The sequence below is a fragment of the Myotis brandtii genome, unplaced genomic scaffold, assembly GCF_000412655.1.
Source record: "Myotis brandtii unplaced genomic scaffold, ASM41265v1 scaffold39, whole genome shotgun sequence".
NCBI lineage: Eukaryota > Metazoa > Chordata > Mammalia > Chiroptera > Vespertilionidae > Myotis > Myotis brandtii.
This window is the reverse complement of record NW_005364953.1, coordinates 3,043,781-3,060,081: the sequence shown is the minus strand read 5'-3', so window position 1 is coordinate 3,060,081 and position 16,301 is coordinate 3,043,781. Positions and strand designations below refer to the sequence as shown.

The window sequence follows — 16,301 nt, the reverse complement described above, 5'->3', positions numbered from 1 at the left end:
GTATTTTGTGGAAGAGCCACACTCAAGGGGCCAAAGAGCCACATGTGGCTCGCGAGCCGCAGTTTGCCGACCAGGGTTCAGGCCAAGGAAGCAGCATGTACAAGTGCCCTGAAGTGGAAATGTACTAGCCTCTTCTAGGAGGGAAAAGCAAGTCACTGCGGCTGGAATACAATGAGTCAGGGAGAGATTGGTGGGAGACAAGAATATAAAGGTTGGCAATGACCAGATCATACAGAACAGTGTAAATTTCATAAGATCTTCATCTATCAAAGATTATATTTTATTCACTCCAGTTATAGAGGAAGGAAAGTGGGTTGTGATACTCTGGGAAGATTGTCAAGGAGATTAAAAAGATATAGAATAAGAGTGTTTAATCAAAATGGCCCTCCCCATCCCCCCTCTTTTAAGTAGTTGTCACATATTTGTCCAAGCTTCCCTTGTACAAACTCTTCCAGTGGTCCATGTTCAGATTCACTGGTAAAATCAATAAGTTAATTGCCTAAAAGAGAATGATGTTCCAGGAATCATTCTTCATAACAAATCACCATTCATTAAGAACAATAGCTATTTGCAAGCCTGGTTTATGATGTAGTATTTCTAGATCTGGAAATCAGCACTGTGGGTGAATTATGAGCACATATAAGCTCATGGATCAATAAGTTTCATGTTCTGAATGTCACCAGCATGCTGCACTGTTTAATAAAAAGGAAAATGAAATAGAAGGAACAACAAATTGTAACATTTGCACTGTTTAAGAACCAGACACCCATTCCACATTTACTTTTAAGATTCTGCTGGAACAAAACACCTAACATTGGAAAGCATATTTCTAAGTATCGTCTTCTGACCATACCCCCCTTGTTTTTAAGCAGTCCATTTATTAAAGAATCATCACTTAGTTATAAAAGCCTAAACTGCCAAGTGATTTCAGATACAAGTGGAAGTTGGAAAATCTAAACTCTATGACTCAGTTATCCACTCTGACTGGATCTGTCACATTGTCTATCAACTAAGGCTAGTAATACTTGACTCCTGCCTACTTAGCAATGGTGAAAAGAAATGAGATAATGTTTGAAGCACAACGATTTAAAGTGGGTAATAAAGATGTGATGTCAATGACAAATCTATAATATATATATAATATATTTTTGATGCATTAGTTAAATGTTTATTTTCTCTAGGTAAATTTACAAATATCAGAGAAATAAGACTTTTAGGGCATGCAATAAATATTTATTGAATGCTTACTTTGAGCCAGGTACTATTCTAGTAATTGAGGAAATAGCAATGAATAAAAAATACTAAATCCACACTTCCATAGACAGTGAGAGGCAGACAATAAACCAATTTTTTAAATATAGTATGACAGAAGACGGTGTGTGATGAATTATTTTAAAAGCAAGGGGGGAGGATAAGGAGTGTAGGAGAAGGGTGAAATTTTAAATAAGGTGGTCAGAGAAAACCTCACCAAAACAGTGGCATTTGAATAAAGACTTAAAGGAGGTGAGAGGTGGGCCATGTTGCTATTGGAGAGAACATTCCAGGCATAGGAAGAGTGGGAAGGGGGTTGTGGGTTAATAGGACATAAGATCAGAGAGGTAAGAGAGAAACAGTGAAGAACCAGACTATGAGGAAGTAAATCATTGTCAGGACATGGACTTTTACTATGAGTGATATAGGAAGCCACTGAAAGCAGGTGGGGATGGGAAAACGTGAATATTAGTAGCATATAAGCAATGTGCTTTCCTGACAGAAAAAGTAAGTTGCATGTGGTTATGGGAATAACAATGTTTTGAGCAGATCAAATCCTGAGTACACTTGAGCCTCTCGCACTTTCTTTTTACTAATGCGGTAAAATGCTGGGGTGAAAGTCTGTCTGAATAAATGGAAAAACATGAATTACAGGCTACTTCCAAAGGAAATATGATCATATTATCTTCAATGCATATAACATTAACAACTAAGCTGACAGGAGTACCTAGTAGTGGGCCTGCTTTAGTAAAAGTTTATGAATGATTTATCTGATTTATCATTGGTACATTGTTTATGTGTTTCTTCAACACCCAAGGTTTTATGTAATTGAGTCATTGGAATGAGCACCCCCTCAATTTCTTTTTCACTATTAATTTGCTTGCCAGACCTTCTATTCTATAGATCCTGAAAAGGTTAAGCTTCAATCCAGCCCCTGTCCAAATGATAACAAATTCAGAATTTATAAAATTCAATGAAAGAATATTTACTGTGGCATTAGTATCTATTTAGAGCCACTTAGGATCCTGCCTATTTGACAGCCTATCCAAGCAGAGTTCACAAAATAAACACATCCCAGCGAATTGAATATGCTACACAGATGTTAATTGCTGTCTGGCCAGTGATAAAACAACTTCAATAAAAGTGAGTCTGAACATTTTAAGCTGCCACTGCAGACCATTGGCATCTACCCCTAGGACACTATCCCTAGACTCCTTTTTAGTCTGCACAGTCTAGAAATTTGTTAATGGCAATAGCTAACATTTATCAAGAATGCTAGCTACATACTAAACACTATGCTAAGGCCTTTATAATTATCATAGCATGCGATTAGTACAACAACTCTATAGGGTGGGCATTTATATTATCCCCATCTTATAGATGAGGAAACTCCTCTATAAGAGAATTCAAGAGTTGAACTGATTTGTCCAGAATCCTATAGATTGTAAGTGGCACAGTCAAGATTAGGCAGAATCAGAATAGTCTGGTTCTTTGATCTCAACCACTTCATATGTTCTAAATACCTATATTAATTAGTCTGGCGCTTAGAAGTCTTAGAGCCTAGCTCAGTACTTGCAATATTGCTTAAATGCTGCTGTGGAATAGGTGATTTACAGTCAATACACTGGGTGTGATATGACTCCCATATTTCTTCCAACTGTGCAACCACATTTAGCCTTTCCTCCTTTATTTGTAAAATGGAAATGCGAATGTCTACCGAACAGTGTTTTTGCAAAGATTAGTTGAAATAATACATGTGGAAGTAACTAGTGTCATATCTGGCAAATAATAACAAATTTGTACGTGTTTCCAAATCCTTTTGGATACCATACCATGAAATAGCTGTCCATTTTTATCAAGTCGATAATGTGAGTGCTGTTCCTGAAAACATGTACATTTTAAAATTCACTTTAAGGCCCAACCAGTGTGGCTCAGTGGTTGAGCATCAATCTATGTACCAGGAGGTCACGGTTCAATTCCTGGTCAGGGCATATGCCCAGGTTTCGGGCTCGATCCCCAGTGGGGGCATGCAGGAGACAGCCAGTCAATGATTCTGTCTTATCATTGATGTTTCTATATCTCTCTCCTTCTCCCTTCCTCTCTGAAATCAATAAAAATATAGTTTTAAAAAATAAAATTCACTTTAAGGATTAGGAAAATATGGGTTTTTTCCCTTGCTCAATCCCTGCATTTTCAACCAAGGGTGTACTTGTAGCAGGTACAAGTTTAATAGTGAATGACTTGATCACCTACAGAAGAAACCAGTGTCCTTGATCTTTATCAGCCCCAATTGAGCCAACTGGCATAGTCCTCACTGGTTGTGGCAAAGCTAGGATCAGGGAATGCCATGTTTAGTCCTTCAAGACAATTTAACCACCCTCTTTTTTGCTAGCTTTTATTTTTATTCCTCTAAAGGGAACAGGCCCTAAAAGCAAAATAAATGAACATTTGATATACCCATATCTGATGCCCTGAGCCTGGCTGTCAGGAGGGTGCCACAGCTTCTATTTCAGAACAATAAAAGAACCGTTAATAGCCAAAAGAAAAAAAGAAGCCCACACATGCAGTGTGACTGTCATTTGCACTTCTTTGTAACAGTCTAGACATACTTTATGGGCTGTTATCCAATGTGATAATTGGCAAGTAGGTCTTTGCCCATGTACTGGGCTTACCTATGAATTATTATTTGCAGGTTGCATGCCTTTATTGGTCTGCTTGCTTGTGGTGTGGCCTTCCTACATTTAACAGAAGTCTCACTGTTCTCTCAGAAAACAGAGGTCTTAGAGGGTCGGCCCTGTGTAATAGGCAATTACTTAATATGAAACATTAGCTTGGAATTTATAGCACATAACTAGATGAGAATGTGAGTCCCATTTTTGAATTGGCTTTGTGTTTAGTTTAGAACCCAGTTTTGAAAATCATTTGGGCATTGCTATTTATTTCAAATCTATTTCTTTTCAAAAATAAGTTAGAATTGTGTGGTTGACAGGTTGAAACCTGTGAATGTCCAATCTGATTATTACTAGTGCATTTGTTACAAATTGAAAGATAAAAGTGACTGCCCTTCGAAAGGCAGCTTTTCATTGTGTAGTATTTTGTGCACCAATTCCAATCATCAGAGAACTCTTTTAATCAGCCTGATATTTTTGCCAGCTTTTCAGTGCATGCAGATGTTTAATTAGCAGAGTTAAGAGGTAATGTGCTAATAGGAGACTGAGAACAACAGATTGGTGAGAGAGGTGGTAGTGACATCTGAAATCTATAGAAAATCTGTTAATATAATTTGCTGAATGTGGGGAGAAAGGAGAGAAGAAGGGGACTTCTTATTGAAACAAATCCACAGTTGTCATCAGTGAAAGAGAAATATGTATGCAGAGAAGTGGAAATCAGGGCAGAAGTACACTGAACAAACAGGGATGGCAAGAAAGAAGCAAACTGCATTTTAAATCAAAGTAGTGTCTGTGGTACATGGAATTTGAAAAGACCTCATGTGGGGAAAAATATTTGCTGGGTGCCCTAAGGCTACTGTTCCAACCACCTACTCTTGGTGTTCCTGGCTTTCATTGCCCCCAGCTGTGGTACATCCCCCTCCAGCTTGGCGGGAGCAGGCCTGTCAGGAAGAGAGAGCGAGCACAAGAGCTGCATGGAACCAGTGCCAGTAACTTTCCTCAGCAGCCTAAGGAGCCACTGCTCTGTCTGAGCCTCCATATTCTACTACAAGCCAAGAAGATTAGCATCTCTATATTTACTCTTGTTAAACATCTAAATTAGGGCCACTTGTCTGCTTTGAGGACCTTGGAAGGACTTTAATTTTTTTTTTCTTATTGGGTGTGGAATGAAGTGTCCATATGCTGTTAATCACTCTGACCCTCTCTCTTTGTGTGCAACTCTCTTACAACACTCCCTGCATTTTAAACTAGTATAAGCCAGCTGTTTTAGACACCTATTTCTCCTACTAGGCTCTGAGCTCCTGAAAACAGGAAAAGAGGTGTTTTATAAAACTCTTTGCTTCCCCAAGCACCTGATGCAGTGTTTTGTACCTATTAGATTCTCCATGGTCTCCCCTCCTCCCGTAACCCCTGTGCCCCTCGTCCTTCCTCTACCAAAGAATAAAGCCTCTATGTGATTTTTTCTTAGAATAAATGTGGATTCAGGAAGAATCCACACGGGAATACAAATTTCTATTTTGAATTACTAGTTGATAAAATATTGGGAAAATTTTTTAAAATACCAATAAATTGCCCTGGCTGGTGTGACTCAGCTGGAGCATTGTCCTGTGCACCAAACTGTCTCGGGTTTGATTCCCAATCAGGGCACATACCCAGGTGGCAGGTTTGATCCCCAGTTGAGGTCTTTATGTGAGGAACCAATTGATGTTGCTCTCTCACATCGTTGTTTCTGTCTCTCCATCTCCCTTCCTTTCTTTTTAAAAACAAAACAAAACATAAATTCAAGTTAGTGAGAATTTGTTAATTGTGTGCTCATACTTGTACATGGTGTTAGAAATTCAGAATAATTATAAGAGAGAGTTGCTAGCCTGGAGGATGGTCTTGCTGAGGAAAAGAGTGCTATCTCACAGACTACTCTACCCAAATGCTAAACAATGTAATAATACAGCCCACAAATGCTAGAGAAATCAAGAAAGAGAAATTTATGAACAAAATAATTTGAATTTTACTGATGTGCCGTATAAACTCAGAATGAGTGATAATTCATGAGAAATGTGGATTTAATAGATTCTGAACTCATATATGGACAGTTATCCTTGACTGTATTCAGATTTTTCTCCATTTGTGCCGATTTTAAACTATGTTGCTTCTTTTTAAGCTACATTTCAACACTTTTTTTCCAGATGGTTTGACCGACTGTGTGGACCCTGATTGTTGTCAACAAAGCAACTGTTATATAAGTCCTCTCTGTCAGGGCTCACCAGACCCTCTTGACCTCATTCAGCAAAGCCAACCCCTATTCTCTCAGCATACTTCAAGACTCTTCTATGATCGAATCAAATTCCTCATTGGCAAGGACAGTACTCATGTCATTCCTCCAGAGATTTCATTTGACAGCAGGTATATGTGTATTTATTTTATTCTTTAATGAACAGTGGTCATGTTTTCCCTGAAATGTGAAAGGAAGATATTTTCTAAAGATCAGGTTACTTCCCATTCCACCCAGTCCACATTGTTATTTTTTAGGCTTACCTGGAATGTTCACGCCCTTACTGATTAGTTAATGGAGAGAACTCATTTCTAGAGATTCTAAATCATAAAAGATAGGCACACACACACGCACACTTGTGTTGTGTATTAATTGTAGTGAAGTATAGATGGGTCTTTTAATGACAAAAAAAACCCAAAAAACAGATGGAAGTATAATTTGCAAATTCACTATTTAGCTTCTGGATTGATCCCTGAAAGCTTCTTGAATTTCAACAGCTAAACTTTAAGTTTTATTCCATGTGTAAATTTTTCCATGTGAAAGAATTGGGTGAATTGGACTTCCTAACGTGAAATGCAAGACTTGTGAAAATCTGTCTTCTATGAAAGCTCAAATGCATGAGTTGTCACTCAAGATCTGAGACCAAAGTCCAACCCGTTAGGTGAAGAAAGTTTTTTTTTTAATTGCTTACTTATTTGAAGTGTAATAACATGAATTTGCTCATTGTTATTCTCTGCTTCATCTTCAGCAATGACATATTTTACTCATTAACACGAGGTATAAGTAAGTCACTGAAGTCAACATTTCTGGTCTCTTATATTTGTCCTTCTTTGTTCATGCCACAAGCTGATATTTCACTAGCTTCTAGACTATTGCAAACAGGAGCTTAAAAAATAAACATGGAAACTATTTGTCCAGGAGCTTCAGTCTGCACCTCACCCACTCAGTTGCGTCCTAGTGGATGGTATCAGTCCCCAAGAAAAACTCAGTCAAGAGGCTATATTGAAACCAGTGACAATATAAGGAAATTAAAACTCACTTTAGACCTACACACAGAAGAAAAGGTGGGGGGGGTATCATGTGCATGCAAATTTAAAATACTGAGTGTTCTTCCCACAGATTGTGTACTATAACTGTTATTGAAACGTAAATCTTATTCATTATTTTTATTATTATGACATTCTGACCTTTTAGGTCTCTGGCAGAACCGAAAACCCAAATGCTAGTGCATCACAATAAAGGCCTTTTCTTCCAGGTGATCTAGTCAAAGCTTGCCTTTGCCAATATACTTAGTCATTCCCATTGTGAAGCATTTCTCCCAACTTGATAACTCTGGGGTAACTTTTGAATGGGCTACAGTCAAAGTAATTATTTAGTTAGTGGAGATTTATTTCTTGTATACCAGAGGAACAAAGGGAACAAAAAACAGCCATTATTCCCATTTCCCTATGTAAAGTCATGTTAAGTCATCAACTCTGTGGCTTTCTCCATGTATAGAGAAGTCAGTCCAAAAAGAAATAACAACCTTCATGACATGGTGCTAAATTAAAAGACTCACTGAACTCAAGTAAAGTGAGAAAGTCAGGACCTGAGAGAGACAAGAGACAAGTCATTGTAACCCAGAGCAGGGCGTTTGAGTAATAAACTTAGAAAAGTGAGAAGAAACTTCAACCCCTGCTGTTCAGATTCATGCTTCAGTGGTGCTCAGCAGCTGCTCAACAAGTGAACAAACCTATTACTTGTGGTGGTTAATGCCCTCCTGGTTTGATGAGTTTTCCTCATTCTTTTGTTAAATGTTCCAAGTTATCATTTGGCTCTGCAAGTCACATTTGAATTCAGAATGGCAGGTCTCCTCCATCCAGTGGTCTCGGTTATTACAGACACATCTAATCTGTCAGAAAAGGTATGGGCCTTTTCCAAGGGAAATAGTTGAGGACACACAATCTAACTATATTTCCTCTAAAAATCAGCACGTGCAGTGTTACTCTGGATAAAATAATAAATCCAACTCTGATCACATATATAAATAATCATTGTCACAAGCTCTTACATCTACATAGTACATAGAGTTTGCAGAGCACTCAAACATACATTATTTTCTAACATCACAATATATCTGTGAAGTAGGTATCTGTATTGGTGTATTTTACATATGAGGAAACTAAGGTTCAGAGAGATTAAATAACTTGCCCAACACCACACAGCCAGTGAGTTTGGATTGTAACAACTCTTGTAACCTTTCCGTTATACCACAACTGCCTAATTTCAACTTGTCCTTAAATAAACCTGGTGGCTTAGATCAAATGTATACTAGACAAATGGCATCTGTGTCGACACAAGAAACTTAGAAACCAAGTGATGTTTAAAAACCCAGTTCAATCTAATACATTTTAATGACATTATTTATAAACTTCAAACCTGTGCTAATGAACTTCCTCTTGGTAGAAGAACACAATTGAATGACTGGTAAAGTGGGTATTTTGCTACATGGAAGTTTTTATTGAGCACTTACTATGTGTCAGGTCTTGTACTAAGTTTTAACGTGTGTTATCTCATTGAATCGTACAAAAGCCCTATATGGTAGACACTGTTATTATCCCCACATGTCAGGTGAGACAACAAGAACTGAGATGTCAATTATGTCTTTTGCCCCAGGTTACAACCAATGAGTGTCATAGTTAACATTTGAACCCAAGCAGACTGATACTTAGAGCTGACTCTAAACCACTAGGCTGAGCCACTTTGGCTACCTAGAAGGCTAGGATAGCTGATGACCTTAAAAGGACTTATGGCCCTTATTCATCCCTGACTGTGGAGTGGCTCTCCTCAAACTGCTGTAGAACACTTATGTGCCATAATCAGGTGAACCACTCTGCGTTTTTGCTTTTGCCATGTAATTGAAAGATAGCTGGGTAAGCAGATGAAGAAAGCAGTGCCAAGGGGCTCATTTGCCTACTGGCAAAACATGACCCACGCAGATGACTCGCTGTTGAGTGTTGCCACCATTAAAAGGCTTTGGAGCTAAACACGGTGGCAAGGACACAAAAAGGTTAAATAACTGTTCAGCCTTGTGCATCCAAGTGAGACCAGACTTTCTTGTTCTGAATTTGCTGCATTGGCATGTGAAGCACATGGAATGTGTGCCCCTGTGCCCCATGATGGTGCATTGTAACTGTGAACATGCACCCTGCCCACAGTGGAGTCTCTAACGAGCCCAACTCAATTACTGTTTTTGCTAAATACATTTTACCCGGTAGCCTTTCTTTTTTTCAGTCTCATCCAAACATGACTACAAAGTAAACCACATATTCTGCGTGCTCTGTATGACTTATTACTTTTTAATAATGTAAATAGGTGAACAGAAGCATTATTGATCTTCAGTGTCTAAGCATTTAATCACTATTAATAATGTAAAAGGTTTTTATAAATATGTAAAAACAAGAGTACATTAAACTAAGTGACAGCAGTAATTTGCAAAGCCAGACATTTCACTCGCCATCACTAATGGAGAGGTGCGTTTAAAAAACAAAATCTTACCAGGGTTACTGCAACCACTGACAGCAAGGTCTGGCCAAACTCATTTGTCTGTTTTGTAGCTATGAGAGGCCGATATCCACATCAATCCATGTCAAGTGTCTACATCAGAGATTGCTTAATATCAGCCCACAGATGTATTTCATTTGGCCCAACATTTAGAATTAGGAAATCTAATAGAAAAAATTGGAATGTCTTGCTTGTCTAGAAAACTTACAAAGTTTGCATCTCTGGGCCCATGGACATGGCATAGGTGCTCTGAGCTGAGAGCAAGCTCCCCTCCGGATTGGATGGGATATCCCTCTCTAGTCACCATTCACTGTCTTGACACCTGACTCACTTCCCTCACTTTCGGTGTCATGCCTGGCCCTGATAGCATTTGAGTTTGTAACCTCTGGACTACAGAGCTTCTATAGAATTCCTTGGAAAGACCTCTAGTATTTATTTGTGTTTTTTTCTGATCTATTTCCCTGAGAGTCTTTAAAAATCTAACCTTAACTTTTTACTGAATTTTTGAAACTTTACTATGTTGGTTTAAAGAGAGAAAAAAGTTATTACTGAACATGAACTAGAAAACACATCAATGAAACAATATTTCCCCTCTTAGTTTACTGGGATGCTTGTGTACACCTCGTGAATAAGTCGCTATACACTCTGCCTCACATCTTACACTAATAAGCTCCCCCAGGGCAGTGGATTTTAACCTATAGCATCTTCCGTCCCATCAGTCATGATTTCACATAATCTAGGTCCCACCATAATAAAAGCAAAATGTTCACTTTCTATGAGAAGGATGTGTATGTTGAGAAATATTTGACTATTATGTTTATCACTTAGAATAAGTTTTAAGAACAATTTAAAAATCTGAACATTTGCAGCAATGCTGCTGGGTGCAATTGTGGCAGCCTCCTGTGCCCACTCCTGGTAGAATGCCTACCCTTAGTTGAAAAGTTCTAGAGTTGGGACCAGACTCAGTATAGCACTAGGCACATAATAGCACTGTTAATAGGGTACACAACAAAGAGGATAAACAAGATGCTAGGTTTCTTCTACCTAGTTTCTATTAAGCTGCTGTATTTCAATTTCTTACACCACACTGGGATGTACAATATTAGCTCTGAATTGTTTTAACTGTGATCATCTTAAGTTCTGTAAGGACAAGGACCAAGTCTGATTTGTTCTTTCCTTGTTTTGATTACCTATCACTGTGTAGCAAACTAAAACATAATGGAATAAGACAATTTTTATTATTGTATTTTATGATTCTATGGGTCAGAAATTCAGATAGGGTATAACTAGGATGGCTTGTCTTTTCTCCATGAGATTTGGACTCTCAGCAGGGATAACTCATATAGCTGGGGGTGGGCTAGGGGCTGGAACAGATGAACAGCAGTCAGGAATCTCTCTTTCCACACACAAACTTCTTACTCGGGCTTCATATTGGCAGGACAGCCTGGCTTGGGTTTGTCAGAGCTTTTACACTGTGGATCAGGGTTCTAAGAGGGAGTGTTCTAAGAGACAGGAAATGGAAGATGCAAGTCTCTTAAGGCCTGAGTCCAGAAGTTTTAAGAGTCATAGTTGTGCAATATACTGTTAGACAAAGCAGTCACAGAGCTTGCCCAGATTAAAATAAAGGGACCTAAATCCCACCTCTTGATGACAGAAGTATCAAAGGATTTGTGGCCATCTTTAATCTACCATGCTACTGTATCCCCAGATCCTAAAACAGTACCTGGCAAAAAGCAGGTAAAAAAAAGGAATGAGTAAGTGAGTGGCTTAGTTGTAGTGATATTGAAGTGCCCTTCTCATATTTGCTAAGGAAAGAATCATTTTGGTTGCCTAGAACACAAAGATGATATTAGGACATCAAATAAGTCAATTTTGAAATGTGCAACCAGACTAAAGGTAAGATTACTATTCTCCAGTCTAGCTGGCATGACTCAGTGGTTGAGCATCGACCTAGGATCTAGGATATCACGGTTTGATTCCCAGTCAGGGCACTTGCCTGGGTTGTGGGCTTGATCCCCAGGAGGGAATGTGCAGGAGGCAGCCGATCAATGATTCTCTCTCATCATTGATGTTTCTCTCTCTCCCTCTCCCTACCTCTCTGAAAGCAATAAAAATATAAGAAAAATAAATTTTAAAAGATTACTGTCCCCCAAATAGTGTAGGAACAATTCCTAAAAGATGAAGTGATTATACAACATTAAGAAAGTATTCTTTTTTGTTAATTTATGAGGCATGTCAGCACTGTCAGAGCCTGCCCATAATTGACATCATTTATAACTTTGTATAAGCATCAATAATCCTCTCTGCCTTCAATGGGCTAGATAATCAAAATTTAGAACTGAGAAAAAAATTATAAAATAAAGAGCAATATCAGGAAATCAATAAGAAGACTGCTATTAACTGGCTCACTGTGGTATGTGACATTATTCTGTCTCATGAAGAAAGCAAAAACAAGTGCCCAAACAAATTGAGGCACTGCAAGCGCCTTCAGCATGAAAGTCTTGGCAAACTCTTTACTTACCCAAGCCTTCCCCTCCTTTATTACACCCCACTCAATAATAAAATCTTGATTCACTCTCCTGATTATTCATGATACCTGGTAACAGCCATAATTACTTACCACAACTTGTTTAATAAAACATGCTTTTCTGCATTTAGTTGAGCTGGGAATTTATACCATTTTAAATCTTGTGAATAGCAAAATGAGTTATTGAATCAGACTGGGGTTATGGGGAAGGTTGCAAGAAGATGGTTATTGCTGCAGAAGCTGCTGATCTTTTTTTTTTACTTTATTTTTATTGTTGACACTATTACAGATGTCCCCATCTCCCTCCCCTTTGCCCAACCCCACCAAGCCCTGCTGCTGATCTCAAATATAGAGATTAGCATTTAAAATGACCATACTAGACAGATACTAATTACTGGTTTTAAAAAATATGTATTTTATTAAAATGTTAGTATTTTCCGAGTAACTGAGGACTTTAACTCCCTCTAAAGGAGATACCAAAGTCCTCTGCTATCCCTAATGTAATATAATATTCTGATCTCAACTCATTTTTTATAAAGTGATGAGGATATGTATTCACCCATTTATTCAACAAATAGTTCTTGAGTACCCATTTTGTGCCAGGAACTGTGCAGATGGGGGTAAACAAAAGAAACAGAGTTCCCGTATTCACAGAACCCCCCTTACATCTAGTGGAGGAGAGTCAAAACATCAAGTAAATACATAAATAATAAAATTAATTACAAATTGCAATAAATTCTGTGAATTATGGAATATCAGGTTTCTAAGGGAGCTTAAAGTTAATCATCTAAGGGATCTCAAGTTCAACTACTCCGATGAAGGCAGTCAGGCAACCTAAATGACTGTAAGACAAGAGGCATTCCAGCAAATGAGACAAAGTCATTGAACAATTACAGAAGTGAGACTGACCTGGACGTTCTCAGCAGTAACTCAGAGATGGAACTAATTGACTCATGTGAGTGCTGCTAAAATTGACACACACAGGAGATTATTGATGACTTTCAAGAAAAAACACAAAGCTTATTTAGACAGTGAGGAGCATAACTGTTTGCAAGAAGTCTCACCCTTTGACATTTGGGGCTATACATAATTTTTTCTATAATTTAAAATGTTTCTTATTAGACAGATGAATTCAAGGAAAAAAAAACATGATCATTTTAAAATATTCCCATTTACCACAATAAAAAAATTTCTACTAACGTTGCTTTGGCATCATTTATAATGATAGATCTGACCATTTCTATCAAGATAATGTACATTGGAGAAGATTAATTTTTTCACTCTTGAGATTTATGAACATTCCAGTGTTTACTTGGTTCATTTATTCATCCAGTGGTAGGCACTGCCCTAGGCTCTGGGCTCCAGCTGACAAAGTGCCTTCCCCATATAGTCCACGGAGGAAGACTGACAATAATGAAAAAGGCAAATGTCAGGTAGTTCTGTCAAGTGAGATAAAGAACACTTAGGGCCCGGCCATTGTGGCCCAGTGGTTGAGTGTCAACCCATGAACCAGGGGGTCACAGTTAGGACACATGCCTGGGTTGCAGGCTTGATCCCCAGTAGGGGGCGTGCAGGAAGAAGCCGATTGAGGTTTCTCTCTCTCATTGATGTTTCTATCTCTCTATCGCCCTCCCTTCCTCTCTATCTAAAAATATATATATGTATATATATATATATTTTTTAAAGAACATGTAGGTACAAAGAATGACCATTTTAGACAGAGTGGTCTAGGCAAGCCTCTCTGGGAGGTGACACTAGAGCAGAGACCTCATAGCATTCAATCTAGATGTTAGATGATCTTGGCATGACTGCCACCTGGACCCTTATGCAATAGATTGTCACACAAGCCGCAGACTGGCAGGGACTTTTAGGTGCTCACTGAATTAAGACTCCATGGCATTGTGTGAAATGGAAGGTGAGGCAAACCTTTCAAGGAATTACTACATGCTGATTACTGTACTAGATTTTACTGGTAAATGGATGGGTTGCCTATCTTCCAGAACTGCATTGAAAAAACTTGAATACCTCAGACAAACTGAGCAACCTCTAAAAAGAGAAATCAGCAACATCCCTAGACTGTTAGTCATGAAAAGAAAAAGAAAACTAGCAGCCCTTCATCAATTAGCGTGAAACCTAAAAGAGGTCAGATATATAGAAACCATTTACTGATTTGGAATGATGAAAGAGAAGAGGTAATAAAAGCTTATATTTTAGAATATTTATAAGGAAACATAATGTTATTATAGTATTCAAGCAATCATGGAACTAACCCTTTCATCTGTGTACAGGTAACCCCCAGAAGGTCTACAACATAATCTTTGTAATTTTGCTGAGGTACAGATGTGAATCTGTGTGCTTTGTGTTTAACTCTTTCCTAAATCAGTTAGTTAAGGACCTCCAAGTCTATTTGCTAGTGGCAGATTTTTGTGTACTTTTCATCTAGGAATGTGGAATACATTATACCAGGTACACAACGAGGGGTTGATAAACACACACTGCAACAATTGCTGAATACATAGAATAAAATAAGGACTTGGGGAAGCTCTGTCTAAGGCATCAGCATCCATAAATCTATCTTGTGTTCACCTTTCTTTCTAAAGGGATGCACTGCACATGACCTGCCCACATTTGGAAAATGAATCCAAGTGTGGCTTGTTTCAGCCATGTTTCCTTGTGATTCTATTTGTGTTCCCATGTTGCTTTGCCTGAGCAACTGCCTTTGCTTTTCATTTCTGCAGTTGTCCTAAGTGGGAAGTGAGATGGTTGCTACCTGCTCATAAAGCACTTTGATCTCATTTATATGAAAGGTATTACGTGTATGAAGATGAAATCTTCTGATTTTTAGACAATTGTTTTGTCTAATGCTAAAGTTCAGGAAGCACATGTTCAAGACACATTTGAAAAATTACAAAGTGCTGAAGGTTCTAAGATTTATAGTGCTGACTAGCTCCTGAAATCATCAGTCAATACCTAAAGGTACCAAAAAGAAAGAATGTGTGACTTTCAGTTCTTTGCAGATGCTCTTAAGTAAAGAATAAAAAAAGAAATCAGAGCACAAATATTCAAAAAGCTGTTCAAGTGCTTATTTATGATATTTTGAAACTCAGCTATTCTGAGATGCTTAATAATTGTGATGAGTAATACCGGTAGCTATCTACATATTATCTCAGTGTGAACAAATATTGTCTAATCTTTTATCAATCTTACTGCTCATTTAGGTTTAAAATACCAAAGGCTCAAATCCTTACCACCTACTTCTTAGCCATATTGTTTGCTTGCAGTGTCTCTAGGTGGTTCTATCATCTAAATGCATCCCTAGAGAGGGCAGAATTAATTCATGTTTGAGGAGAAAGACTGAGTTGTAGCTCATCTCCCTCCACTACACACCCTGCACATAGAAAGTACTCAGTGATTGGTAAATGTCTACAGGAAATTATGTCCTCTGGATAGCAACATCTTTGTAGGTGAGCACTTTCTTTTCATTTGTGCCCACATTTTTCACACCTTAAGAAAGATCTATTTACGGGTCAGGCCCTTTAGGGTCCAGGTCAGCTCAAGAGCCCTCCACCACTCCACCAACTACTTAGCTGTGTTTTCTCGAGCAATTTTTTAACCTCTCTGAATCTGTTTCTCATTTTTAAAACAGGGCTAATAGTTGTACCTACTCAGGATTATGTTGATATTAAATGAAATAAGATACAGAAATTGCCTGGCACAGCACCTGACTCATAAGTGCCTACTAAACATTTACACAAACATATACATATATATTATATACCCTATATAATAAAAGGGTAATATGCAAATTAACCCTAACAGCAGAACAACTGGGAATGACTGGTAACTATGACACACACTGACCACCAGGGGGCAGACGCTCAATGCAGAAGCTTCCCCCTGGGGGTCAGTGCGCTCCCACAGGGGGAGCTCTGCTCAGCCACAAGCCAGGCTGATGGCTGCCAGCACAGAGGTGGTGGCAGGAGCCTCTCCCGCATCCTCAGCAGCGCTAAGGATGTCTGACTGCAGCTTAGGCCTGCTCCCC

General features: G+C 38.4%; 1 protein-coding gene across 4 annotated transcripts in view; it reads left to right on the top strand.

The window, feature by feature from the left end:
* TENM1 (teneurin transmembrane protein 1) overlaps window positions 1-16,301 on the top strand; it is a 913,380-nt gene that overhangs the window by 732,772 nt on the left and 164,307 nt on the right. For all 4 annotated transcript variants that reach the window (XM_014544957.1, XM_005872712.2, XM_014544958.1 and 1 more), the window contains one exon: window positions 6,104-6,320. In XM_014544957.1, coding sequence (XP_014400443.1) covers window positions 6,104-6,320 — 217 coding nt within the window. The remainder of the gene's footprint in view (window positions 1-6,103; window positions 6,321-16,301) is intronic.